Source organism: Poecilia reticulata, chromosome 1 (genome assembly GCF_904066995.2).
Source record: "Poecilia reticulata chromosome 1, P_reticulata-male-v2, whole genome shotgun sequence".
Taxonomy (NCBI): domain Eukaryota; kingdom Metazoa; phylum Chordata; class Actinopteri; order Cyprinodontiformes; family Poeciliidae; genus Poecilia; species Poecilia reticulata.
The window spans coordinates 28,155,922-28,181,272 of record NC_088830.1 but is presented as its reverse complement, the minus strand read 5'-3'; the positions used below and the strand labels follow the sequence as shown (position 1 = coordinate 28,181,272).

The following is a 25,351-nucleotide window of genomic DNA, read 5'->3' as shown; positions in this document are numbered from 1 at the left end:
GAGCAAAGTCTTAGTAATAGCTTTGGATGTGTATTGGTTTGTTATATAAAGGCGACCTACTATGCTTTAAGTTCAAATAAGCTGCGCCCCCCCAATTCAACATTTACACTCACATTTGAAAATGACTGCAACCATACAGGTTTGAACAGTAGAAGAAGAGCCTCCTGCACAGCCAACACAAATGCCCCAAGTAGCTTCTAGATAGTAAATCAACAACAAAACACTTGTTTTTTCCAGCAGCCATTGTACAGCGAATACAGTGGTAAAACCAGATGACCAAATGTGGTGGAGCTTGGCTGGGGTTGCTAAGTAACGGAGCAGTGTGACTCAACAATAGGAAGGTTTTTGAAACTACTCATTTTCTAGACACCAAAAACATTAACTTATTGCCAGAATAAATGGTTTTGCATATTTTAGCAGCAGTAGAAACCAAAACAGAAGCATAAAAATGTGCAAAAAGTTAATTTTGCATAACAGGTCCCCTCTAGTATTAGTTTTGACTGGATGTTTGTTTGTCCTATGTGACGTTGCCTTCGTGCCTCAATCTCAATCTCAGTTTTTTACAACCTGGATAAATAAAGAGTGTGCATAGCATTTCAGTAAACTAATTTTCTACTTTCTGAGCTGCGTGTGGGAGTCCATAGTGAGCTACTTCCCTGTAAGCTGGCACGAGGGAACTTGGAACGGAGTAAAGGAGCAGTGCAGACAGAGGAAACACACAGTGGACAGCGCAGCACAGAGAGGACGGGCACTCTAGCTCTTTCCACAGCGGCATCACTGTGAGAACAACTGGCTCGCTTTAAATGCAGGACACACACTCACCTAATCAAAGGTAAGCAGCAAACTATTGCGAAATGAATCTGTCAGTCTGACTGTTTTCTGAAGCTAGAGTGGGCATGCATGTAGGGAGAGAAGAGCAAAGAAGTGTGGTCATAAAGGATTTTAGTGTTCTCTGTTCTGCCGGGAGCATGCGTGAGCTTAAAAAGCCTGATTTCTGTCCATACCTGCTCTGCTCTGTTCATGACTTTTTACAGTTTTCCTGCAGACAGACACAGAGGGAGTGTGTGTGTGTGTGACTTTAACAGCGTCAGCAAGCTGTGTCATTGCATCTTGCCCGTGTAGTCTAACGCCGCAGTACCCACCCCCCACACACACCTCCTCCCCTCCTGCACACACTGTACAGCCTTCTGCCTCTTCCTCCGCTTCCCTGTCCCATCACTTCTCACACGTCCTCACGGGCATCCTCTATAATGAGTTTGTGAATGAACATTCTAGGATTTATAGATCTGGTGGGGGATAAAAAGGACAAAAGAAGGGGTTTGGATCAATCCGACGTTTTACTGCTGCACAATGGGAATGAGTAGAAACTGAACGTCTCCTTGGCGTCTCTTCAGTTGCCTTGAACTGAACAGAAAGTGTCTGTTGTGGAAATCTGCATAATGATCTGTCTGTTCTGGAAATGATGCTCACATTTCCTTGCGGTTCAGTTGTTTCAGCCAGTCCTTCATGCTGTTGTATTATAGCATGCAGTGTTTCTGAAGAGCTGTTGTCCACTAACATTGATTTAATGTAAGTTGACTGATTTAATGGGCAACACGGCAGTGCGGTGGTTAGCGCCGCCGCCATACAGCAACAAGGTCTCTGGTTTGAATCTCTGCTGCGTTTCACTTGTTCTTCTCGTCTTTGTTCCTGATTTAGAGACAAATTTAAACCTCGTAAACAGAGCAATGTGTGATCGAGAAATATGTTTTACTGACATAATAAATGATTTACTGTTTATCTACAATCAGTACCTATAGATTTCTATTTTTTTAACCTTCAATTTAGCGACAGTTCCAACATTTGCTGTGGTGCCTCGTTACTCAAACATGTTCTTTAAACCCTGGGTGTCCAAATATTTTTGGTTATTAATCAGTTCATGGGCTGTTACTAATGAAAATAAGCACAGAGGACATAAGGAGATGATAAACTATGATGTAATAATGATAAACATAGATGAATACATTCTATTTACAGATTTTAGTAGCTTATCTCAAAACTGAAGACTCCCTAAGAAATCAACAAAAGAATAAAATCACTAACGTTTTATTTTCTCCTGCACAAACAGGACAAAAGTAAGGTTTTGGATTAATAAAGTCATTTTAAATAACATGATAACCAAGTAACGAATAGGAAATTATATTTTCTTAAATGTTTAATTTAAAATAACTTTGTGAGATGTTACATTGGTAGTAATCCTCAGTAAATGCTCAGTTTGTGCAGAGTGAAAAAGAAGAAGAAAATACTCTTTAACTGATAATAAACTAGACATAAATAGCTTTTATGTCACAAAAATCATTTTGATTTTATAAAGCTTCATTTTAAAGTCATTTGAGAAGAAATATAGGAAATATTTTCTAATGTTATTATTGGCTTATATTCAAGTTTAGTTTAAGTTTAATATTTATTCATTTAATTAAAAACAAAACATTATATACAATAAAGGAAAATATACAAATAAATAAAATGAAAGGCAGCAGAAAGAAGAAGAAAATCTTATAATATCTGCCAAGATTTATTTAAAATGATGAAATGAGAAATCAGGTATATCTTCAGTGTTTTATTTCAGGTAAAGTGAAATCTCACAGTGAAATTTGAATTACTAAATTGCTCTTACTCCTATTAGGGATTATTGCTAATCCCTGTCAGTAAATCTGCTAAATCCCCCATTTGAATGTGGAAAATCTTCAGTAAATGCAAAGGAGAATCCCATTACAGCTCCAGTATAATGTGTTCATTTAAAAACGACATATTCCACAGCAACACTGCCTTTATATACTTTGGAGCTTACTGAACTGATTTTAACTTTTAGTGGGGAACGAATCAGACAGAAAAATCTCAGAGTTCCCCTTTCAGGCCTCGCCAACTCAGCAACCTAAGAATAGCAGTGCAGGGCATTTAGGTGGCTGAGCCGCTTTGTTCACATTGACAGGAAACACGTGAGCCCTCAGCAAAACCACCTGGATAGTTATGAATTATCACCCTGACCCAAAAGACAGCATGCAGAGAGAGAGACAGAGAGAAAGAGAGAGAGAGAGAGAAAGAGAGACAGAGAGCGCGAGACAGTGTGCAGATTTAAACCTATTAATATGTTAAATGATATGCAACTTTTAAAATATAGAATCTATAAAGTATGGAGGAAAATTAACATTTAGTTATACTCTATAGCAACAATGTAGGATAGAAAGCTATTTTATTGAACAAGTAAACATTCTTGAGAACAAAACATTTACCACTTTGCTGCATCTGGATTTTATAGAAATTAAATTCTTGTCAATTTGTCTTAAAATGTTTATCAGGAGTGGTAGGTCGGTCGGTCGGATGGTCGGTGGGTCGGTCGGTCGGTCAGTCGGACGGATGGTCGGTCGGTCAGATGGTCGGACGGTCGGTCGGTCGGTTGGTCGGTTGGTCGGTCGGTCAGATGGTCGGACGGTCGGATGGTCGGATGGTCGGTCGGTCGGTCGGTCGGTCGGTCGGTCGGTCGGTCGGTTGGTCGGTCGGTCGGTCGGTCGGTCGGTTGGTTGGTCGGTCGGTCGGTCGGATGGTTGGTCGGTCGGATGGTCGGTCGGTCGGATGGTCGGTCGGTCGGATGGTCGGACGGTCGGTCGGACGGTCGGTCGGACGGTCGGTCGGATGGTCGGTTGGTTGGTCGGACGGTCGGTCAGTTGGTTGGTCGTTCGATGGTCGGTCGGACGGTCGGACGGTCGGTCGGTCGGTCGGATGGTCGGTCGGTTGGTTGGTCGTTTGGATGGTCGGTCGGTCGGTTGGTCGGTCGGTTGGTTGGTCGGTTGGTCGGTCGGTCGGACGGTCGGTTGGTCGGTCGGTCGGATGGTCGGTCGGACGGATGGTCGGTCGGTCGGATGGTCGGTCGGATGGTCGGTCGGATGGTCGGTCGGATGGTTGGTTGGTTGGTCGGACAGTCGGTCAGATGGTTGGTCGTTCGATGGTCGGTCGGACGGTCGGTCGGTCGGTCGGATGGTCGGTCGGTTGGTTGGTCGTTTGGATGGTCGGTCGGTCGGTTGGTCGGTCGGTTGGTTGGTCGGTCGGTCGGTCGGTCGGTCGGTCGGATGGTCGGTCGGTCGGTCGGTCGGATGGTTGGTCCGGATGGTCGGTCGGTCGGATGGTCGGACGGTCGGTCGGTCGGTCGGTCGGTCGGTCGGTCGGTCGGTCGGTCGGTCGGACGGTCGGTCGGACGGTCGGTCGGATGGTCGGTTGGTTGGTCGGACGGTCGGTCGGTTGGTCGGTCGTTCGGATGGTCGGTCGGTCGGTCGGTCGGTCGGTCGGTCGGTCGGACGGTCGGTCGGTCGGACGGTCGGTCGGTCGGTCGGTCGGTCGGATGGTCGGTCGGTCGGTTGGTCGGTCGGTCGGATGGTCGGTCGGTTGGTTGGTCGTTTGGATGGTCGGTCGGATGGTTGGTCGGTCGGATGGTCGGTCGGATGGTCGGTCGGTTGGTTGGTCGTTTGGATGGTCGGTCGGTTGGTTGGTCGTTCGGATGGTCGTTCGGACGGTCGGTCGGTCGGATGGTCGGTCGGTCGGTCGGATGGTCGGTCGGTTGGTTGGTCGTTTGGATGGTCGGTCGGTCGGTCGGTTGGTTGGTTGGTCGGTTGGTCGGACGGTAGGTCGGTTGGACGGTCGGTTGGTCAGTCGGACGGTCGGACAGATGGTCGAATAAACGGATGGATGATTTGTCCATGTTTCTGTATTTATAATGTGTTTAGAAGGTAAACAGAAAAACCTGAATCTGTAAACTGGGACCTGATTCTCTGCTTCTGCATTGTTACGTGTTCATTTCCCGGCAGCGGACTCCTGTGTCGTCTGTAAAACCGCAGCGCTGGCATGTCACATAAATGAGACAGAAGCAGCAGAATGCAGCTGCGGTGAGTTTGCTTCAGGCGCTGCGTCCACCTTTGTGTCCATCACAGGTCATGGATCAACACATTCTGGCTGCAGCATTAAAGGACAACCTGCTGGTAGCTGCAACACTCCCTCTGCTCATGTTGCATTTCTGAGGGAAGAGGTCAGAAAAATAATGCTTCTGGATCCATGTTTTAATCTGTTAAACCTCAAACATCCAGCGTAGCATTTACTAATCCCAACTAATCCGGTTAAAACTTGCATCTTTACGTCAGCCCTCATAGTTTAACGTTGTTACTGTTTGTGCCTGTGAGCCCCTTTCACTTCAGTGAGCTGGAAGGTAATTAAGCAGAAACAAAAGGTTTGTTTGTTTGTTTGTTTGTTTGTTTGTTTGTTTGTTTGTTTGTTTGTTTGTTTGTTTTTGTTATAATTGCCATGGTGTTCTAATTTAAGGCATGTGAATGTGGCACAATCACGAATCTGATCAGGGACTCTGTGTGGGTTGGAGGGAAGATGAGAGAGAAGGGAAAAAAAGCAAAAATAAAGAAAACTGAATTCACATCTATAGTGAATTTAAACCACATGAAGCTAAAGCTATTCCACTTGATGAGTTTTTGGTAAAACATATTTGCAGATAAAAGTGTTTTTATCTTAAAGTAGCTTAATTACTGCTCTGAATGTGTTGGGTTTTTGCATTAAATGGCCTTTTTGAGTCTGTGTTCTCCAGTTAACAATAAACCAATTACTAAATTAGTTGACTATGTTTTCAATAATTGATTAGTCACTATTAATGTGATTAACCATTTCAGCCCTAATCCCAATATTGTCTGTAAACATTATGGCCAATGGTGACCTGATTTCATTTGTCAACTTGTTCTTTATAAGTTCAACAAGAAGGGGGTCAAAGTTCACCCCTGGTGTGCCTCCCATCCCAACCGTGAACGGATCCGTCACGCCTGCCGTACACCTCGCCACTGTCTCACAGTGATGTCTCCTCTAATTCAATGTTTCTCAAACCTTTTCCAGCCACGGATCATTTACCCCATTTAACAAACACAACATCTTAATATATACAACCTGAAATTAAAATATGAGTTTCTTAACTCATTATCTTTGGGTGGAGCTGTTTTGTAAATGTGACTGGCCACAATAATAAGTCAACCCGAGGCATTTTGAGTCGTTTACAGATTCTGAATGTATGTTTTCTAAGCTTTCCATGGAAAACACATGGAAATAAAAAAAGTTCTTCAACAGTTGTGTGCACTAATATCATCATAGGGCTATTTGTGATTTAGAAGCATAATAAGAGAAAAATAGACTTGTGTTGCGTTGGCAAAAACAAACATTTTCTTTCAGCCAGTGGTTCGCCCAACATAAATAGTTTTATTTTAGGTGTTAAGATGCAGTTAGTCAGCGCGGGGTGCAGCGTTGCTCATCACACTCAGCACAGCTGCAGATCTAGATCTGCATGTCTGCTTTGTATCCTAATAGAGTTCAAAACACCTTGAGAAACTTTCCACTGGTATCTTCAGGCTTTCTTTTTAATTGAATTTATCCATCATTATTTTTAAACGTAATCCTTTGGTAAGCTAACTGTAGCATCGTACTTTCAGCTCAGCAAATAAACAGATGTTAACATGCAGGACCTCGCAGACCACATTTTGAGAAAGACTGCTCTGGAGCCACAAAGAAATGGTGCAACATGTTTTGACCTTTCCTTTGCTAAAACATCATCACTCACAAACAGAGCATCACCTCTGAAACCACCTTTCCCCTCATTAAATCCAACTGCTGCTCACTGATTGTCCCTTCTCTCCTTAACCTTCATAAGGCTTCATTAACTCCTTCCCGTGTCTTTAAGGCATGGCTCATCAGCTTCATTCCTCTGCAGTTGCCACAGTACTGCATCACCCTTGTTCTTAAACACAGGTTGTGCTTTAAAGCAGGTATCACAATTCAAAGCTGGAAAAAACAAGAAAAAAAGAAAATTTGCACAGAAGACAAATGACAACCAATTAACTTTAAAGAACATAACTCCTCTAGTCACGGCTCTCAGACTTTGACAGAGTTTTGAAAACTTTAAATTGTTCTACCGGCTATCCGTACTCCACTGGACGCTCAGAAAAGACAGGCGTGGAATAAATTGCTGTAATTACACAGTTACATAAGCTTTGCGATGTCATTTGAATCAATCCAGGCAGATAAATCAGGCTAACAGCCTTAGCTGCTCGTACATGCTCCTCTGTAGAGATTCAAGACGCTAAAATCTTCACTCAAGTCTTTCTGTTTTAGAGTAGTGCACTTTATGATGAAGAGTGCGTTAAGATGATGGAATGAGCACAGCGAGGCGATCCGGTGGGTCGGGTATAGTCTGCAGGAGCGTTTTGTTGGGGTCCGTTGGGTGCACTCATGCCTGTAATTGAAGAGAAAAAGGTGTTGCTGTAAATGATTTCTATTGTTTTCCACTTGGATTATTGTGGTTTTCTTTGCAGGATGGGATTTGTTTTACTATACAGAAGCAATATTGTTCAAATGATCGCTGAAGTAAATGAAGTAAATGATGTGAAATTGATGCTTTGGTCCCAGAGAAATGCTGCAGTCGTTGACGAAGAGGTGTAGCTCTTTGTTTTATCCCTTCAAAAGGATTACACCAACACTGACACGATCTGCGTTTCCATTGACAATGTAATTGCGTAAAGTGAAATTACGGGGGGAAAAATTGTGTCAATTTCGACAAAGCTCACGTTTCTCTTTAAAAACGTTTTGCTCTAGAACGAGGTCCTTTTTCAACATTCGGATGTTACGAAGAAGATGACAGGAAGTGGTAGGAACATGACAGTGCGACATGATTTTAAAAACTTTTCGCTTAAACAAACTGATTCACATGTGATTTTAATTGTGTTTCTTATTTAATGGGAACACCGCAAATGCAAAATTCAGTTTTTTCAGCATTAATGAAATATCGACATGGTTTTGCAAATATTTGTAATGGAAATGCAATTCAGGTCGAGGTGGTTTAAATCTGTTGGTAGGATCCTACACACGAAAAGCAGAGTAAAGGTTTTTAGTACCCAGTGGCACCATGAGGTGTCGGATGTTTCCAGAAAGACACAAAGGCCCAATTCTGAGGCGTTAAATCACAAAGTCAAATTTCTTGTATAAGTCATATTTGACATATAACAACTGAAGGTAACATAGTTACTTCGTTGTGCTAAAAAAATTTGCTACGTATCTGGAAAACATATAAATCTGCCCCTTTAAATAATAAGTATCGTTATTGGTATCGACGATACTGATTCCTGTATTTACTTGGTATCAGATTGATGCAAAATATGCTCTATCTCACAAGTCTCTAATGAACACTGCCAGGTGTTCTTTAAGAGATCCTCCTCCAAACAAACACGAGGATTTTCCAGAACCACGTACCTAAAAGAAAGATTACAGCGTCTACAAGACGCTGCAGACCTGCCAGCATCAGTAGAGCCTGCTTCCTGCAACTATTAGATTCATTACACAGGACATTAAGGAGGGAAAGAAGTACCAAACACCATCATCTAATTCACTGACAGTTTAATGTGTTACCGACACCTGGATGTCCACCTCCCAAATCTTCTTATAATTGCTTTCATGTGTTTAGTTGCTGCACAGAGCGTGCAGGGCAATCTCTCCTCTTCTTAATCTGCAGCTTTGGAAACGCTCAGAAAACTTTTTTATGCACACACACATTTAATTCCACAGACTGTCACAGTGCAATGTTTATGCCTGTTGAGCTCTTTGATGGGTTGTTTATTTAAATGCATGTGTAATTCACTCTAAAGTAAGGATATTTTCTTGTTAGTTCCTGCTCAACCAGAACGATTAAGCTAACAGAAAACACCTCTGTCTCTTCTTCACACATACAGCAAGCATGTACTCTGCAGTAATGTTATGAAACCATGTCCTTTTTAGGGCTGAAACGATTAATCGGATTAACTGTGATTAATCAATTAATCGTCAATCATTAACTAGAATATAAAGATTAAACATATATACAACAGGGAGAAAAATGCAACATATTAAAAGCAGTAATTAAGCCAAAACTCTACAAAAATATTTACACTTTGCATTTAAGATTCATTGTCTGTAAATATGTTCCACCCAGAATTTCTCAATGAATAATGGTTTTAGTTTCATCTGTAAGTAATGCTTTTGGATTGCATTTTTGGAAAATTATTTTTAAAAAAAAGAAACTGGACTTTTAATGTATTTCTAATTTTGTAATAAAAAAAGGCTTATTAAATGAAAAATATGTAGAATTAGCAATTTTTTTATCTGATTAATCGATTTATCGTCAGAATAATCTATAGAATAACCGATTGCTAAAATAATCACTAGTTGCAACCCAAGTAGTTTGGAGACAAAAACAAAATATTTTTAATAATAAAACATAATAAAAAATATCTAGATTAATTACAAACTTATATTTTATGCCTTTATTTCTGCTCATTTAAATAAAATATTACAAATTAGAATATTACATCAGACTAATAAATATTTGATGGATTGATGAAAAGTGTTTTTAATACCTGCTTAAAGGTCATTTTCAAAATATACTTTTATTCTGAAAATCGGTCCCATTTGAACACATATTCAAACTTATAGAGATTTACCCATAAATACCTGGATCCAGTTCAGAACAAATTCAGTTGATTTTTTTTTAAATCCAGTAAAGATCAGTGTATGTCTTACCAGTGAGCTTAAACTCGGTTGACTCGACTACCAAGAAGAAAATGTGAGTTTATCATCAGTAGACCCATAACGACCTGGGATTCCAGCCTCACCATGTGTGAACAGAAAGAGCTGACTTGCCTCACTGCAGTTGGTCGACCTGATGAGCTGAGGTTAGCAACATTGGCCCCAGCGGAGTCCCCAAGGTAAATTTATCGCTCAGCGGTTCGTGGCTTCCTGCCAGGGAGTTTGGTCCACACTGAGGAGGAGACGTTCCTCTGCAGAAGAAAGGTTTTAGTCCTGAGAGGCCTTGGATCTGTGATGCTGTCCCAAATGGTTTTAAAGTCATTCTGGAGGTTCATTCTGGGGTTTTTTTTTTGGAAAAGATAAAGAAGAAGAGGAGGGCAGATGTCCACCTGTTGGGAAAACACAAAATCTTACCAAGTAAATTTTTTTAGATTCTAGAGCAAATATCTTGAAATAAGACAAAACTGCATGTAACCTTTCAGTAAGCTATATGAGCTTGTTTAAAGTCAATAATTCCTCAATATTAATGAAAAAAGTACTACTTACATTGCCAGATTATTTCACTTATAGTAAGACATTTTTTCTATGTTACAAGTGAAATTATCTACCAGTGGAACCAGAACCTTTTCGCCATTATGAATAAATTATTGACTTAAAACAGGCCTCTATATCTGAAAAGTTACCTGTAAGTTAGCTTTCTTTTACTTCTAGGGAACTAAAATATTTGCACTATGACTAGACCAAAACTACTTGATAAGATTTTGTGTTTTTCTGAACGGAAAATATGAAGCAGTGAGTTTGGAAACTGAATGTGTAGTAGTTACATTAGACCACTAGAGGGCTCTGTGACTCCATGTTTGTAAAACCATCCAGTCGCCTCCTGCTGTGCGATTCACTAATTGCGTTTAGAAAAGCGCTTCAAAAATTGTTGTAAAGCTTTTTGTGTAAAATGGATAAATCCATTTTTATTATTAATATTATTAAATTTTATTTTTCAGGCAACATGGCTCCTGTGTTTAGATCCATGATTTTGCTGCTGCTGCTTCTCTCCTGCTGGCAACCTGCTGGAGCCAAAGAAGGAAAATCCACCAAAAAAGGAAAGAAAGGAAAGCAAGTTGTCTGTCCATCGTAAGTAAAAATTATTTTAAAAAAAAGGTTTGTCTATCAAAATGGAGCAAAAAGGATATATGAAAACAAATGTAAAGATCTGAACAACTGTGTGAAATTAATAACGTTAATAACCTGGAACCACAAGTTATTGTGGTTTGTTTTATGTTGTTTTTTGCTTTTCAGAGAACCGTTATAAAATTGGGTCTGGCACTCAAAACTCAGTGGAAAAATCCCGGTCTACAACGTATCATCCATAAACCAGCTCTAAAAGAGTTCAGACATATGAGGTCATTAAGATTATTTGTCAAGAATATAAGAAAACCAAACAGAAATCAAAATTCTTTGATCAGAAACACAGAAGAAGGCTTGATAAAATCCTTTCTACGTCATTTGGGTTAGATTACTTTGATTCAAATTAAAAATAATTCAGTTTAAACAGGAATAAAACACAGCGTTCAATCATGCAATGCCTGTGTTGTCATAATTCTAATTTCGTAGAATTATTATATTTTTTATAATTCTACAAAATAACACCAGGCATTTATAATCACAGATATAAGATGGCTTAAGGAAAAGTCAGGAAAAATCTTAAAATGGAGAATTGATGGACTTTAAAAGAACAACCAGACATAAAGGCCTTCAGGAGCCGTCTGACTATCTGTGTGATCACAGGTTTTATTTGCACAGTTTTCTTCCCTGATGACACAGGATTCTTCCAAATTACAAAACCAGGACTCGTGATGATCAAGCTAACAGTGGCTCTGGCAGCGTTGAATGGATTTGTCAACACAGAGTTTAATCCTTAATCCCACTGGGAATATTTGGGATGTGGAGGAGAAGAGTTTACACAGCCCAAAGCCCCGTCCTCAGTACAGAGTCTGACAAAAAGGAAACTGCTGACGGATGTAAAATGTTATTATAACAATGATCAAAGTCGTAGTGTGAAACTTTTCGTTTTATGTTTAACTTTATTACTTGCACCTGTACAGAACAAACCGTGTTGCCGTTTCAGGTTTAAAACATTTCATTTGTAACACACAGTGATGGTTTGTCTTGTTTTTTAATCTGTTGTGAAATCCAACTTTCCCAGTAGGAAGCAGTAAATTCCCAGTTTTGCGTACAACTGGAGTTCTGCTTTACGTTTCTGGAAACCAGTCAAACACTTTCCTTTTTTCACTGGATGTGCCACATTCCCCATTTCACCAAAAATGGTTTTCTATTTTTTCCATGTAAACTGGGGCAGTTTAGATAATATTGCACTATTTCAAATGCAATAACTTTAATTGGTGAGTATTTAACTTTCAGCTCCTGTTTCGATCTAATCTTGTAGCTTTTTATTTTCTCTTTTTAACAGACAGCTGTCACAGGAGGATTTAGCCAATGTTCCAGCTAACTCCACCTCCAACATTTTGAATCGTCTGATGGTCAGTTATGACCCAAGAATACGGCCCAACTTTCAAGGTAAAGCAGAAATGTTCACAAAGGCACAAACTTAAACTTATTTTGTTAAACTGAATCAGAATAATAAGGAACGACTCCTAATTTTTGGCTAAATTGTTAACAACAGTTCCTATTCGGGACAATTAGAAATAAAATGGACAATCTAACTGTGTGTAAACAAAAATAACTAAAAGTAGAAATGTTTTGAGCAGTGAGGAATCATTTTTCACTGAGGTTGTTTTCCATCTGCTTCAGAGGTTGAAGGGGTTGGAAATAATGTCACATCAGAAAATCAACATTTCAGGCCTAACAATGAACATCAGTGTTATAAATCTGTCCAACACGTCCGAGTCGCTTCAGGAAGCATTCTGGTTCTGACCTTCTGACCTTAGAGCACAAATGAAATTCAACATGACTTCACACACACCAACAGGAGAAACAACAGATTTAGTTTTATCTTAAAGCAGAGACTGCATTTTGTTTGGAACATTTACATTAAATAATCTTACAGAAGTTACTTATTCAAAAACACAAAATTTTACTGGGTATTTTTGGTCTAGTTTCTGATGCAAATATCTTAGTACACTTAGTACATAAGACAAAAATATTTAAAAGTAACTTTTCAGCAAGAAATATGAGCTTGTTTAAAGCAAATAATTCATTAATACTGATGGAAAAAGTGCTGGTTTCATTGGCAGATTATTTCACAAGACAAGTTTTCCCATGTTAAAGTGAAATAGGCTTCCAGTAAAACTAGGACATTTTCACAAATATTTCTGACTTTAAAACAAGTTCGTATTTCTTGCTGAAAAGTTACTTGCAAGTTATTTTTGTCTTATTTCAATAGTTCTATGATATTTGCAGTAAATATCTTCTTCTACTTGGTAAGATTTTGTGTTTTTGCAGTGCTGAGAACCAGTAACTCCGCATTTACTCGTTAATCTGCGATATTCCTGTTGCTTTATTCCAGGAATCCCAGTCGAGTCCAGGGTGAACATCTTCATCAACAGCTTTGGCTCCATCCAGGAGACGACCATGGTGATTCATTCCACTCACAGTTTCTTTTTTTAGTGCTGCAGAAATGATGCTGCACTAAAAAAAATCTGACTTTTGAAGTTAAATGTGTCTTTATAACTGTCCAAGTCCCAACACAAAAACCATAGCTGATCAAATGGGCCCTTTATTTTTCTACATAGTTAATAAATGCTGTAATATTTGATCTGCACAAAAACCATTTATTTCCTGCCTCTGTTCAGGTTCGGGGTAAGTCCAGAGAAATTTGTCTTCTTTCATCTTTATCTTGTTTTCACCAGAGACCCACAACATTACGGACCGAAAAGCTGATTGGTTAGAAATTAATTTTCAACTAATTAAAAACTGAATATCAGAGATATGAGGGTACTTTCTTCTTATTGCTTTGTTTTTATTTACAGAATTCAATATTAGACAGATTACAAAGTTTTAACAAGACTCAGTAATGTATTATTCTTTAAAGTTAAATAAATGGACGTTATTGCTTGGTAGTGATTTAGTACCTCATTTAAGAACTTTACTGTATTTTTATTTTGATCATTAAATTATAGGAGTCATGCTAATCATTAAAGATTTTAAGAATCAAATAGAGCACTGTAAAAAGACAGTCTATTCATTTATGTATTCCTAAACGATATTAATATGTTATCAAAAGCAAAATAGGGGGAAAAAACATTTTATTCCTTTTATTAATCAAGTTTAATATTCATATTCACAAAACAAATAATTTAAATCAAAGATTTCTGTATCTAAATTTGAAACACTGGTAATGGAGGTGTGGTGAGAATCCAAACTAAACGAGAATGTTTTCTACCCAGGACTACAGAGTGAATATATTTCTTCGTCAGAGATGGAACGACCCTCGTCTTCGGCTGCCTACTGACTTTAAAAGTGAAGCGCTGACTGTTGATCCCAAAATGTTCCAGTGTTTGTGGAAACCAGACCTGTTTTTTGCCAATGAAAAAAATGCAAACTTTCACGATGTCACACAGGACAACATTCTTCTCTTCATATTCAGGAACGGAGATGTCTTAATCAGCATGAGGTATCCAGCCACGTCTTCTGACATTACGCCACAGCATCCACACGCTCCGAGCGGTCGAACGGTTTGAAAATGATGATGCGTTTAATGCATCTGCACAGGCACCATGTCAGACATCCAACACACAAAATGCATCTAAACTCTGAGGACAGACTGAGAAATACAACAAAAAGGAGCGAAAAGCAGAAAATAAACCAAAAACATTCATGTTTGTAGATTTTGGTGGAACTGATTTGCAATCCTGAAGTTTTGACTTCAGATCTCTACCTGCACTATGTATGTATTGAAATATTCACAGATTCATAGTTAAAACTCTCTGTGTGGCTAATTTAATAACATCAAAAGTGAAAATGAGCAGTAAAGTACTGGAACTCTTTATATTTTGTGCTGATGTTGGATTTTGAGGTCTGAGTCGGTGAGAAACTTTTGAGTTTTGGAGGCAGTCTTCCTGTTGCACCGGGTCTTCCAGCTGGTCTTTCTGACTTAGATCATGGAAATTTAAAATTAGCAATTCAAAATATGCAAATGAATACAAATGAATGAATGCAAATAATTAAAATACAATATGTATGAAATTAATCAAAAATCTGCTGTTTCTTTTATCTTGTCATTTAAAATATCGAAATTCTACAAATTAAATTGTAGAAGTTAATCTGTTAATAAGTCTGTTTCTTGGTGTATAATTACTATCTGGCAATAAGAAATATGATGAAAATAGGAAGTTGTAATGTCAGTGGAAGCTCATATTACTCCTCTGGATTCCCTCTAAAAGCTATAAATGTTATTTTAAAATGATAATAGCATTTACTTCATAGAGGTTGTTCACCCGGATGTGTTGTGCATGTACTTATATGCAGACTTTCAGTGACTCTGTCTTGTCCCCTGGACCTCACACTCTTCCCTATGGACACACAGTTCTGTAAGATGCAGCTGGAGAGCTGTGAGTAGAAACATGCAGTGCTGACATGCACACTAAATTTAAATATATGCACGTAAACTAAGTCTGTTTGCATGTTTTAGTTGGCTACACCACCAGTGATCTGGTGTTCATGTGGCAGTCGGACCCGGTTCAGATGGATGAGATCGCTCTCCCTCAGTTTGACATCAAACAAGAAGACATAAAGTATGGAAACTGTACAAAGTACTACCAAGGAACGGGTTCGTAATCCTCATTTATCACTTTCAGTAACTCTGTGCAAAGATGCAGTGCATCCAGATATTGTTCACATGCTTCATGTTTTCCAAATTTTATGTTAGAGACTTAAAGTGACTGAATTGTACTAAATGAATGTCTTTAATCAAAATTCTACACAAATATTCCATTATAACAATGTGGAAATTGATTTAATTTGTATTTAAAACGGAAAACCATTTGCAGAGTGAAGAACACCTGAGTATGTGGGAGAGTTTAGTTTTGATAGAGAAGTAAATGTGGTGAAAACCTCAGTGGCTTTGCTTTTTTATAGGTCATGCAAAGGTCAAACTAGCAACGGTGCATTAAGGCCACTGCACGTAGAAAAGAAAAAAAAAACGAGTGAATTTCTGCCAAAAAGGACATTTCTGAGCTTGAAAAGTCAAAAGAGCTCTGAAAGTCTGAGATTAAACCATTTTTCCAATTTTTCAGAAAAAACTTGGACATTTCTGAGTCAAAAAGTTTCAACTTTTATAACTCAGAAATATCCTTGTTGTTTCTAGAAAATTTCTGAGATTAATCTCAAAATTTCTGAGTACTTTCTATCAAATTTTTAACTTTTCAAAAGCAAAAATTTCACATTTTGTATAGGAAATATTTCCTATATTTTCTACCTACATTAACCCCAAAACGCCGTCGTACAAACTGAACTCTTGGTGAATAAATACTGCATGTTAAAATATCATCTGTGTAATCTTCTGAAATATATTGCTATGGCCAATAAAACGTAAAGTGCAGTCAGACACAACAGGCTCTGCAGACCGTTTGAGTTTTCAAACTTACACACTCGCAGCGTGTTGCTTGTGTGGGCGTGAGACATTATTAGCATCAGATGTTTTGTAGAAATGCCTTTTTCCCCACTGAGCGCTCCGGCATTGTCACTGTGCCTTTCTGTTTCGGGGAGTTGTTGCTATAGAAACAGGGATCCTAATTTGGCTGACTTGACTGTTGCAAAAAAAATAATAATAATAAAAAAATGCTGCTTGTATTTTACTGGGACTCTGAGCTAAAAATAATGCAATGCTGCAACAGTAGTGCAAACACACCTTCTGAAATAATCCCTGCTGAAGCTCAGATGCAAACATTTTTATCATTTTAACTCAGAGTTTATGCAGAGCAACAACAGATTTAACTAATGTGACGCTGCATTTTTATGATTTTTTTTTCCAGGGTACTACACCTGTGTTGAGGTGATTTTCATGCTGCGTAGACAAGTTGGTTTCTACATGATGGGAGTTTATGCTCCGACTCTGCTGCTTGTTGTTTTGTCCTGGTTGTCATTCTGGATCAACCCAGACGCTTCAGCTGCACGGGTGCCTCTTGGTGAGCACAAACACACACATACGTTGGTTTTGACTTCATCGATCCATTTCCAAACCTGTTATACTTACTGATGTTAAATTTACCTTCCAACTCACAAGTCGTATACGACTTGTGAGTTGTATTTCGACTTTATATATAAAGTCGAAATAAACAAGTCGTAAATCATAAAATCATTTTGTCATTACAAAGCTGAATTCACACCAATCAGGTATAACATTGTGATGAATGTAACGAAGTACACTGATTACTACATATCACCTGGCATATATTAAAGGAAATATGCAAAATTCACATTTTGCATGTTTTTGTAAAAAAAACAAAGCCCAAGTGCTTAAAAAAACTCCCAACAAGTTTTGGCAGTAAGTTCATGTTTTTTGGTGTCTGGAAAATGGGCCCTTTCAAAAACCTCCAGAATGTAACGAGTAACAACACAAATCAGCAAGCAGTGACCGTTACCTGGCAACCCCAGAGAGCCCAGCCCGTTACCTGGCAACCCCAGAGAGCCCAGCCCGTTACCTGGCAACCCCCAGCAATCCCCAGAGGAACTCATTTGAATTTAAAGTGACAAGACGCCCTAAAACAGCTCATTCTGAAAGGAAATCCAAAAAATGTAATGAACGTGTTTTGTATAGCCCATAGACCTTTCCTAACCTGTTAAAGGAAGTATAATCGGTCACATTTAAGCAAAAAAAGAAAATCACATTTTTGTCCTCAGTATTTATGTCTTTGACATTCTTTTCAATCTTCCCAGGGAATATTTCAGTTTAATTACTAATAAAACTTTGATATAATGGTCATGTCCAGTCATAAAGATGTAGATTGAGCTGCTTGTCTCGACCGGCCGTCGTCCAACAGTCGTGTGGAGTGGAGAGTAGGACGTTTCGGCTGCTCGCCGTCCTGGTAAAGGTTAGCTGGTTCCTATGGATAGCAGTGAGGTTTGCTTGCTGTGAAGGAGACGAGGACTATATTGTCACTGGTAGCTGGTGGCGTCTTCATCACTTTAATGGGTTTAGCAAAGAAAATAACCAAGATTATAAAATAATGGCATCCCAACAGCCAAACAGTCCAGTACCTCAGTGCTTATGGCTTATATTTAACAACATTTAAGACTTTATTTTTATAAATTAATCATCCTTAGCCATGAAGGCTTTAATCATGAAAGCTATGACAGGAACTTATTACACAGATGAAAATGAGTCATTTGTTAAAGTCATTGTAAGTCTGATGTATCACGCTGAGAGATGAAAATACTTTCTCTCCTTTTGTGTTTTCCTTTGAATAATTGTTGTAGAGCAAGGGTTACAGAAAAGATAACTCTGATCTGATAAAATATATGTTTCTGTTGCCGTCTGCTTGTTTCCAGGTATTTTATCAGTTCTCTCTCTGTCCAGTGAGAGCATGTCCTTGGCTTCAGAGCTGCCAAAAGTCTCATATGTAAAGGCCATTGATATATGGCTGATCGCCTGCCTGCTCTTTGGGTTTTTCTCCCTGGTGGAATATGCTGTGGTGCAGGTCGGTTCTAAGACACACACACACACACACACACACGCACGCACGCACGCACGCACGCACACACACACACACACACACACACACACACACACACACACACACACACACACACACACACACACACACACACATACCCAAAGAAACTCTGAGGAAGAAAGAAACTTCAATAAATTAATAAATCTATACATTCAAATTTAAGTTGGAGACCTGAACAACCCTGGATGGATTTCACGGTATAAAAAATTACAAATGATGAATAAAGTCAGAACAGCAGGACCTGTGCAGGGTTCTGTCTTAAAGTGATCCACAACTAGTTGAACATGTTAGCCTAAATATGTTGACAAAGAACAACGTATACTCATTCTTACGTACGAGTATAAACTCATACTTATGTCAAAAATTGTTTGTCTTTATTATATGTGGCCATTTTTTCACCTGTGCAGGTAAGTTTTAGTGGAGTCGAGCCTAAAAACACAAAACAAAATGTAAAACGTAGAAGGTGATGAGAACAACAAGTTTGGATGAAGCAAACTGCCTCAAGGTTTCACATGTCATTACCAGATATCAGCACTAGATAGCGCTAGCACCATTAGCAGAAGCTAACAGGAAATAAAAACAAATCGCAAGAAAATGAATGGATATTTAAAGTGATAATGAAGCATTTTTACGTCATTGTGACACATTATATTTGAGAAAATGAGTTACGAAACTGGAGCTCTTAGCAGTATTGCTACACCCGTATTGCTGCACCCATTTTCAAGCAGCAGCTGCTCAAACACCTGATTTTTGGCAGAATCTGTCCTCTTCATCCATTTGCTTCTCCTTATTTTCATTTCCTTTTTGCCTTCAATTTCAATGTGCTCCAGCTCAAATTGAAAGGAATAAACGTTACTTATTGTGCAAAAATTACTGTTATGGCAGGTCAGAGCATTTGACGTCTACCCAGGATGCATTTAAGCCGACGTCCATGTAACAATATTTGATTTAAATGTATTTTAAAAATAACTAATCACCCTACAGTATTTTCACTGTATTGTTGTTGGATTTGAAATAAATGTTTCTTCATATAGCTAGTCATGGATCCCTTTAAAGATCACGCTGTCCGCTCCAATCACGCTCTTCTAACCACACTTCTTTCTTTCTTTCTTTCTTTCTTTCTTTCTTTCTTTCTTTCTTTCTTTCTTTCTTTCTTTCTTTCTTTCTTTCTTTCTTTCTTTCTTTCTTTCTTTCTTTCTATGTAGGTTTTTCTCAACAGTCCCAAACTGATTGAAGAGGAGAAGGCAAAAATGGCCACAAAGGAAAAAGCTTTGAAAGAAAAGGAAGCAAAGAAGCCTTCAAATAAATCAAACAACACAGTGAATGGGACAGGTGGAACGCCCATTCATGTCAACACTTTACAGGTGAAGGCAACATGCAGAGAAACTGCAATTATATACAGAAAATCTACTGCGAAACATAATAAAAATTGCTTTTACCTGAAACAGAAATACAACAATTGTTTCTTATGCAGCTAAAAAATATCATTTTGAAAATTGGTTTAATATAATTCCTGCCATGGATTTATTATTTCAAATCATATACAGTCAACACCTAATAAATTTAGTCACAGTTTTCACATGTTGTGATGCAATGTGGTGATGCTGCAAGAAAGTTTAAAAGCAAAACAAATCAAGTTTTAAAAGGAGGCAGTTTCATTGGATTACATTTCATATAATGGAATATGTAGAAACAAGTAACCAACTAATTAAGTAAGCACTTTGTTTTGTTGATGAAAATGTGCTATATAAATAAAATTATCTTTATCTTTAGTAAAGCAACTCAATCACTCTTAATATTTAAAAATTACGTTGTCTGATGGACCAAAATATAAAGTTAAGTGGAATTTTTTATTTATTTAAATGACCAAAATGACAATAATTCATATAAACAACAAAAGTAACAAAAGCAGGTAAAAGAAAATGTATCCAAATCAGTTTCTTTCAATAAAACACTTATAAAACTTTAACAAAAACTGCAGGTGTGTGTCTGTCTGGTGAATTTTTGGTTTTTCATTCAATCCATAACTTTTACTCAAGCAAGAGCAGAAATACTTCATAATAAAATTACTTTGGTAAAAGTTAATTTTTTCAAAAATGTAATTGAGTAAATATAACTAGTTACTACCCAGCTCTGCTCAGTCATTTGTTCTTTTCGTAACAGGTGGTTGAAAACCGCTGCAAGAAAGTTTGCACCTCCAAGTCGGACCTTCGCTCCAATGACTTTAGCATTGTGGGGTCTTTACCTCGAGACTTTGAACTTTCCAACTTCGACTGTTATGGTAAACCTGTTGAGGTCACAGGAGCTCTCAAGTCTCAGAACAAAACCAACAAGAAACCGCCGCCACCAAAACCCGTCATACCTGCTGCTGCTAAACGCGTCGACCTCTATGCCAGAGCGCTCTTCCCCTTCTCTTTCCTCTTCTTCAACGTGGTTTATTGGTCAATCTATCTGTGAACGATAGATTGAAATAAATTAGTTTGTATCGTGATAGAAAGTATCTGTACTGAGACTCATAAATGACATTGCAAATTAATATCCTGAACTTTGTCCTGGTATTTCATATTGCAGGAGATGATGTTATATTTCATACCTCCATGTAAAAACTGTAAAAAACGCTTTTTCCTCCTGTAATTGTAAACGAGCACAACCTGAAACTTTAAAGTTGTTTCTTTTGCCCTGCTTCTGCCTGCAGATGGAAAAATGTTGCATGTGTGTTTCTGTGTTCAGCAGCATTATGTTTTGTGTTATTTAAACTGTGCTGCAGTCAGACCAATTAGACTATGTTACTGTAGTTCTTTACAGTAATGCATACAAGTCCCAGCTGGCCAGTACTGTCAAATACATGCTTACATAATAAATACATTCCAAAAAATATAGATGTGACTCTTTTTCTTGACACCTATTCTTATTTTAAAGGTTCAAATTGGAGATTATATTGGATTTTTATATTTATTACTGCAGATGTGATGGTGGCTGGGTAACACTACTCCTTAGTGTCAGCCAGTGTAGCAACAAACACTGAATTAAAACGACACACATTTTTTTCTCATTGTTTGAAGTTAAAACAAACCATAATAGTTTTGTTTTAGGTCAGTTAGAGTTGCCAAAATTATTTTTTATTAGCCAAATTCCACAATAATGCCAAAAGGGATGTCATTTACGAGATTTATTTACTGATAAATACATAAATCAATAAAAAAATACACCTACATCAGGAACATCAGGCAAATGCGACGCAATTCTGACCTTTTCACCTCTCAAAAAATTCCAGTCTGTACCACTTCCATATAAAATCTGAATGTTTCCAAAGCATTGGAGATCTGAACGGTCATTTCTCTCCTTATGCTGCTTTAATGTTATTGGTGGGAGACATGCGTCTTAATTCTGCACCAGAAGAAGTCAGAGGCTGTAAATCTGCATGTAAACAATGCCTGAAAATTATGATCATGACCTTATGAAAAAATTACAATCACACCACTCCAATCTATATAAACCTCTCTGGCTTTCACTGGGTTTTTTTTTACTGGATCCATCTATGACCTTGTCAGCTGCCCTGTGTTTTTCGCCTGTACGTTTTCCCCTTTTTCATTAAAGAACGTTGTTGTTTCACAGTCGTTCTCTGCACTGCGTCCTTCAACAGATCAATGATGCTTTTAATGTTGCAAATGTCAAGTGATTGCTGGGTTTTGCTTCTAAAACCCAAAGCCATTACAGATCCATGATAGCATTAAAAACATCCCATTCCACTGGCAGAAAAATGTCTGAATCCCGCTTAATGTCAGTGTGAAATAATAGTTTCATCTCAGCTTTGTAGAGCTGTCATAGTTTTCATCACAGTTCTTGTGTTGACAAAATATAGCAGGCATGAACTGAGTCTCAGACTCACAGCTGTGCACCATTTAGCGCTTCTCTGTTGTATTTTTCATGCATGAGAAATGTTTCACAGAACTGTTCGCCTGCAAAAATGAACAGCTGAAGCACTGTCTCCTCTTGTCCTCACCATACAGTCTGAGTGTAAGCATAACGTCACAGACACCAAGAATGTTTTTGATGATTGTCCCAACTTCAAACTCCACGCCTCAACTTTCAGGTTTGATTTAGCCACTAATATAAAGTAATAAGACTTTATGGTTTAAACGTAAGTAGGTCAAAGCTGCGCTGCAGCAGCTGCAACATTGAAGAAACCTTCTGCCTGAATATGTCTAAATAATCTGGGGCTGTGTTGCCTTCACACCTTCAGCCAAGACAAATTATCAATGCTGTTATTCCAACTGTCTGTGTCAAAATAATTGTGAAGAAAATGAGCAGTTTGTTGTTATGATGCCGCTTGTTTGTTTTAAATGTGCCCATTCATTCTTCCATACCTGTTAGATCCTATCTTAAGCAGTCAATGGGGAAAAACAAGCTTTAAACAGGTGCTTTTTATGAAGCCCACATGTTTTTAATTACAAATATTTAATATTCTAATCACAAATGTTGTGTTTTCATTAGCTGCAAGCAGAAAATCTTCATAAATAACAGACATCAAAGCTTGGAAACAACTCAGGGTGTAGTTAATCTACATAAAGTGTTTCACTTAGTGAAAGAGTTGCTGATTTAAATGAACTTTTCAGTTATATTCTGATTAATTAATGGGTTTGTGTAAGAACAGAGGTATTAAGTACCTGGTGTCAAACAGAAGAAATAAAGGACAGAAGTAAAGAAGAGGGCTGATAGACACAAAGTGGCAGAGTGATTTGTAAAGAATAGTTGAAACCATGAAAGAGGTTGACAGGATCTGCGTGAGATCTGCGATGATGGATGATTTGGGGATATTGGCTCTACCAAAAAGAGTGAAAAAGTCTGAGATGCTTTGGACAAGAGCAGAGGAGGAACGATGGACAGCGGGTGTTAAAAATGGAGCTGCCAGTGAGAAGAAAAAGAGGACGACCACAGAAAAGGTTAGTGGATGATTTATAGGTCTGTGTGACAGAGAAGGATGTGGGGACAGGGTGAGGTGGAGGCAGGCGATTACCATGGCAACCCATAAAGGTAGCTGCTGTGAGAAGAAGTGAAAGATTGCCACAAACAGTCATTTCAAACTGCTGCAAACTTGTAAAACTCAAAGTCGTCCCATTTCAAACCAGGGAGTGTGGAGTAGAGATCTGGGTGGGATGGAAACATTTTCCCTCAAAATTCACATTTTGTATTTTTCTGTACTTCCATCTGGGGCTCAAATGCTTCTAAAAATCCGAGGCACTTAAAAAAAACATCCAACCATTTTTCTTTTAGAATAAGTTAATTGTTTATGTTGTCTGGAAAATGAGCCATCTCAAAGACCAGCACTGCTCCTCACCTAGCAACCCCAACGAACCCCAGCCTGTTACCTAGCAACCCAAGCTGAGTTCCAGCACGTTTAGTCAGCAGTTTTCACAATGGCTGTTTGTAAAGACAAGTGTTTGGTTTTTAAACTATCCACTTCTGCTACTTCTGCTTTTCAAATATGTATGATTATATAATTATGTATCTATTTATCATTTTCATGTGCGAGTGTAAACATTGACTTGGGGGCGTGGCCATCAGCAGCTTGTTTGGATTTAAAGTGACAGAGGCCCTAAAATGCGTCATTCTGACAGAAGCTAAACCAATTAGCCCATAGACCTTTCCTAACCGCTTCTCGGTCGACCCAGACTCCGGTTAAGGAGCAGGAAGCTCCTTCATCCTGCAAAGTTAAATTTGCCAAAATGTAACTGTATTTTTCCTTCAATAGTTCAACAATAACTAAAGAGAGAATATTTACTCACTTCATTAAAGAACTGTCAGGGAAAGCTCTGCTCTCTGATGTGTGATGCTGTTATTTGTTTGTTTCTGTTTCTGCAGGTGTAGAAGCAGACATCTAGAGGACTGTATTCTCTCTATCCCCTCCTCCCCTCTATTCTTCACTTCTCTTTCTTTCCTTTTCTCTTTTTCGCTCTTCGTGTCCATTGCGTTGAAAGAAAGACAAACTGAAAGGGTTTTTGGTCAACATTGTTTTTCACTTACGGAAGAAACTTTATGAGATATAGATTGAGAAGAAACCCAGCATCTGACACATTTTCCAAAACTATTTTATCATATTTGTTATCTAAAATAGAAATGTACTTTTTAATCAGCTCAGAATTGAACTTTCTGAGCCCAATAACAAAACAACCAAGTGAAAAATATTTATTAAGTCTGATTTACTCACGTTCATTCAAATAAAAAACAAAAAACACAGGAGATAGAGAACTCATTGTGCTGTTTATTATTAAATCACTCAGAGGTGGTGATGCATCTCTACGTGATCCATCACCTGCGTGCAGGTGGAATTGATCGATTACCTAAAAATAATATTTGAAAACATCTTAAGCCACATGGAGGACTCCAGGTCTTCCAGCACACAGCGTCCCCTACCTGTCGGCGTCACCTCATCTGGCCGCTGCCGTACCTTCAGCTGTCGGCTGCTCTCGGTTTGCTCTCGTGCTTCATCGACGATTCAAGGCGCGTGCCTGAAGTGAAGTGAAGCGGCAGCGGCGGCACGCGCATCCTCCCCGGATCCAGATCAGAGAGCATCTGCAGTGGCCGAGCCGTCTCTCAGCAGCCCCGGACCCGCACCATGAGCCCGCATCGCGCCTGATGGTGGTGCGTTGGTGAACCGCTCAGCAGATCGACGTGGCATGGCGTGCAGGCGCCCGGACTCCACCATGAAGCTGCTCCTTGTCATGACTTTCTTATTCCGCCAGGCATTTTCCGGTTCTCCGAGCGTCCAGATCGGTAGGGTTTTTTTTTAGTTTCTGGCGTTAAGCCATCGTTTTGGTTCTTTTTTGCGTTTTCTGTTCCTCCGTGCATGTTAATTAGCCTCCTCCTCTGCATGCTGCCGTCTTCTTCCCATTCATCGCGCCCCCACTGTGGGCCTCTCTCCTCCCTGTCCTGATGCTGCTGGGGGAAAGGAGAGGCCTCCTGACAGCTCCTCGGTCGACGCAGTCTCCGGTCTGTTAACATGTTTTTTTATAATTTCAGTAAATATCGCAGCAACA

The 25,351-nt window shown here is 38.9% G+C and overlaps 2 protein-coding genes and 2 long non-coding RNA genes across 7 annotated transcripts in view; 2 read left to right on the top strand and 2 right to left on the bottom strand.

Moving 5' to 3' along the window:
- The first annotated feature begins 515 nt into the window (after positions 1–515).
- Positions 516–21,191, top strand: LOC103470521 (glycine receptor subunit beta-like). Its single transcript, XM_008419038.3, has 11 exons — positions 516–832; positions 10,626–10,755; positions 12,092–12,198; positions 13,148–13,215; positions 14,028–14,254; positions 15,109–15,191; positions 15,272–15,409; positions 16,614–16,766; positions 18,130–18,278; positions 19,520–19,678; positions 20,478–21,191. The coding sequence occupies exons 2-11, from the start codon at positions 10,631–10,633 to the stop codon at positions 20,769–20,771; spliced, it is 1,503 nt and encodes a 500-aa protein (XP_008417260.1). The 5' UTR covers positions 516–832; positions 10,626–10,630; the 3' UTR covers positions 20,772–21,191.
- Positions 17,077–17,695, bottom strand: LOC145552809 (uncharacterized). The gene is made up of 2 exons (XR_014088930.1): positions 17,283–17,695; positions 17,077–17,252 (listed from the first exon to the last, which is right to left on the bottom strand). It is a non-coding gene; the product is annotated as an uncharacterized LOC145552809 (long non-coding RNA).
- Positions 18,285–24,819, bottom strand: LOC145552808 (uncharacterized). Its single transcript, XR_014088929.1, has 3 exons — positions 24,729–24,819; positions 20,677–20,765; positions 18,285–18,743 (listed from the first exon to the last, which is right to left on the bottom strand). It is a non-coding gene; the product is annotated as an uncharacterized LOC145552808 (long non-coding RNA).
- Positions 24,759–25,351, top strand: part of LOC103470494 (glutamate receptor 2-like) — a 51,473-nt gene continuing 50,880 nt past the window's right edge. For 2 of the 4 annotated variants that reach the window (XM_008419006.3, XM_008418989.3), the window contains exon 1: positions 24,759–25,088. In XM_008419006.3, the coding sequence (XP_008417228.1) occupies positions 24,992–25,088 (97 nt within the window). In that variant the 5' untranslated portion in view covers positions 24,759–24,991. The remainder of the gene's footprint in view (positions 25,089–25,351) is intronic. The other 2 variants (XM_008418997.3, XM_008418980.3) reach the window with 1 other exon arrangement.

What these genes read in the sequence shown, in the direction of transcription:
- LOC103470521 (XM_008419038.3), top strand. Translation starts at nt 10,631, where the DNA reads ATGGCTCCTGTGTTTAGATCCATGATTTTGCTGCTGCTGCTTCTCTCC. An exon ending in AATACGGCCCAACTTTCAAG is followed by an intron (nt 12,199 to 13,147) that starts GTAAAGCAGAAA and finishes GCTTTATTCCAG; the next exon opens with GAATCCCAGTCGAGTCCAGG. An exon ending in TGGAATATGCTGTGGTGCAG is followed by an intron (nt 18,279 to 19,519) that starts GTCGGTTCTAAG and finishes CTTTCTATGTAG; the next exon opens with GTTTTTCTCAACAGTCCCAA.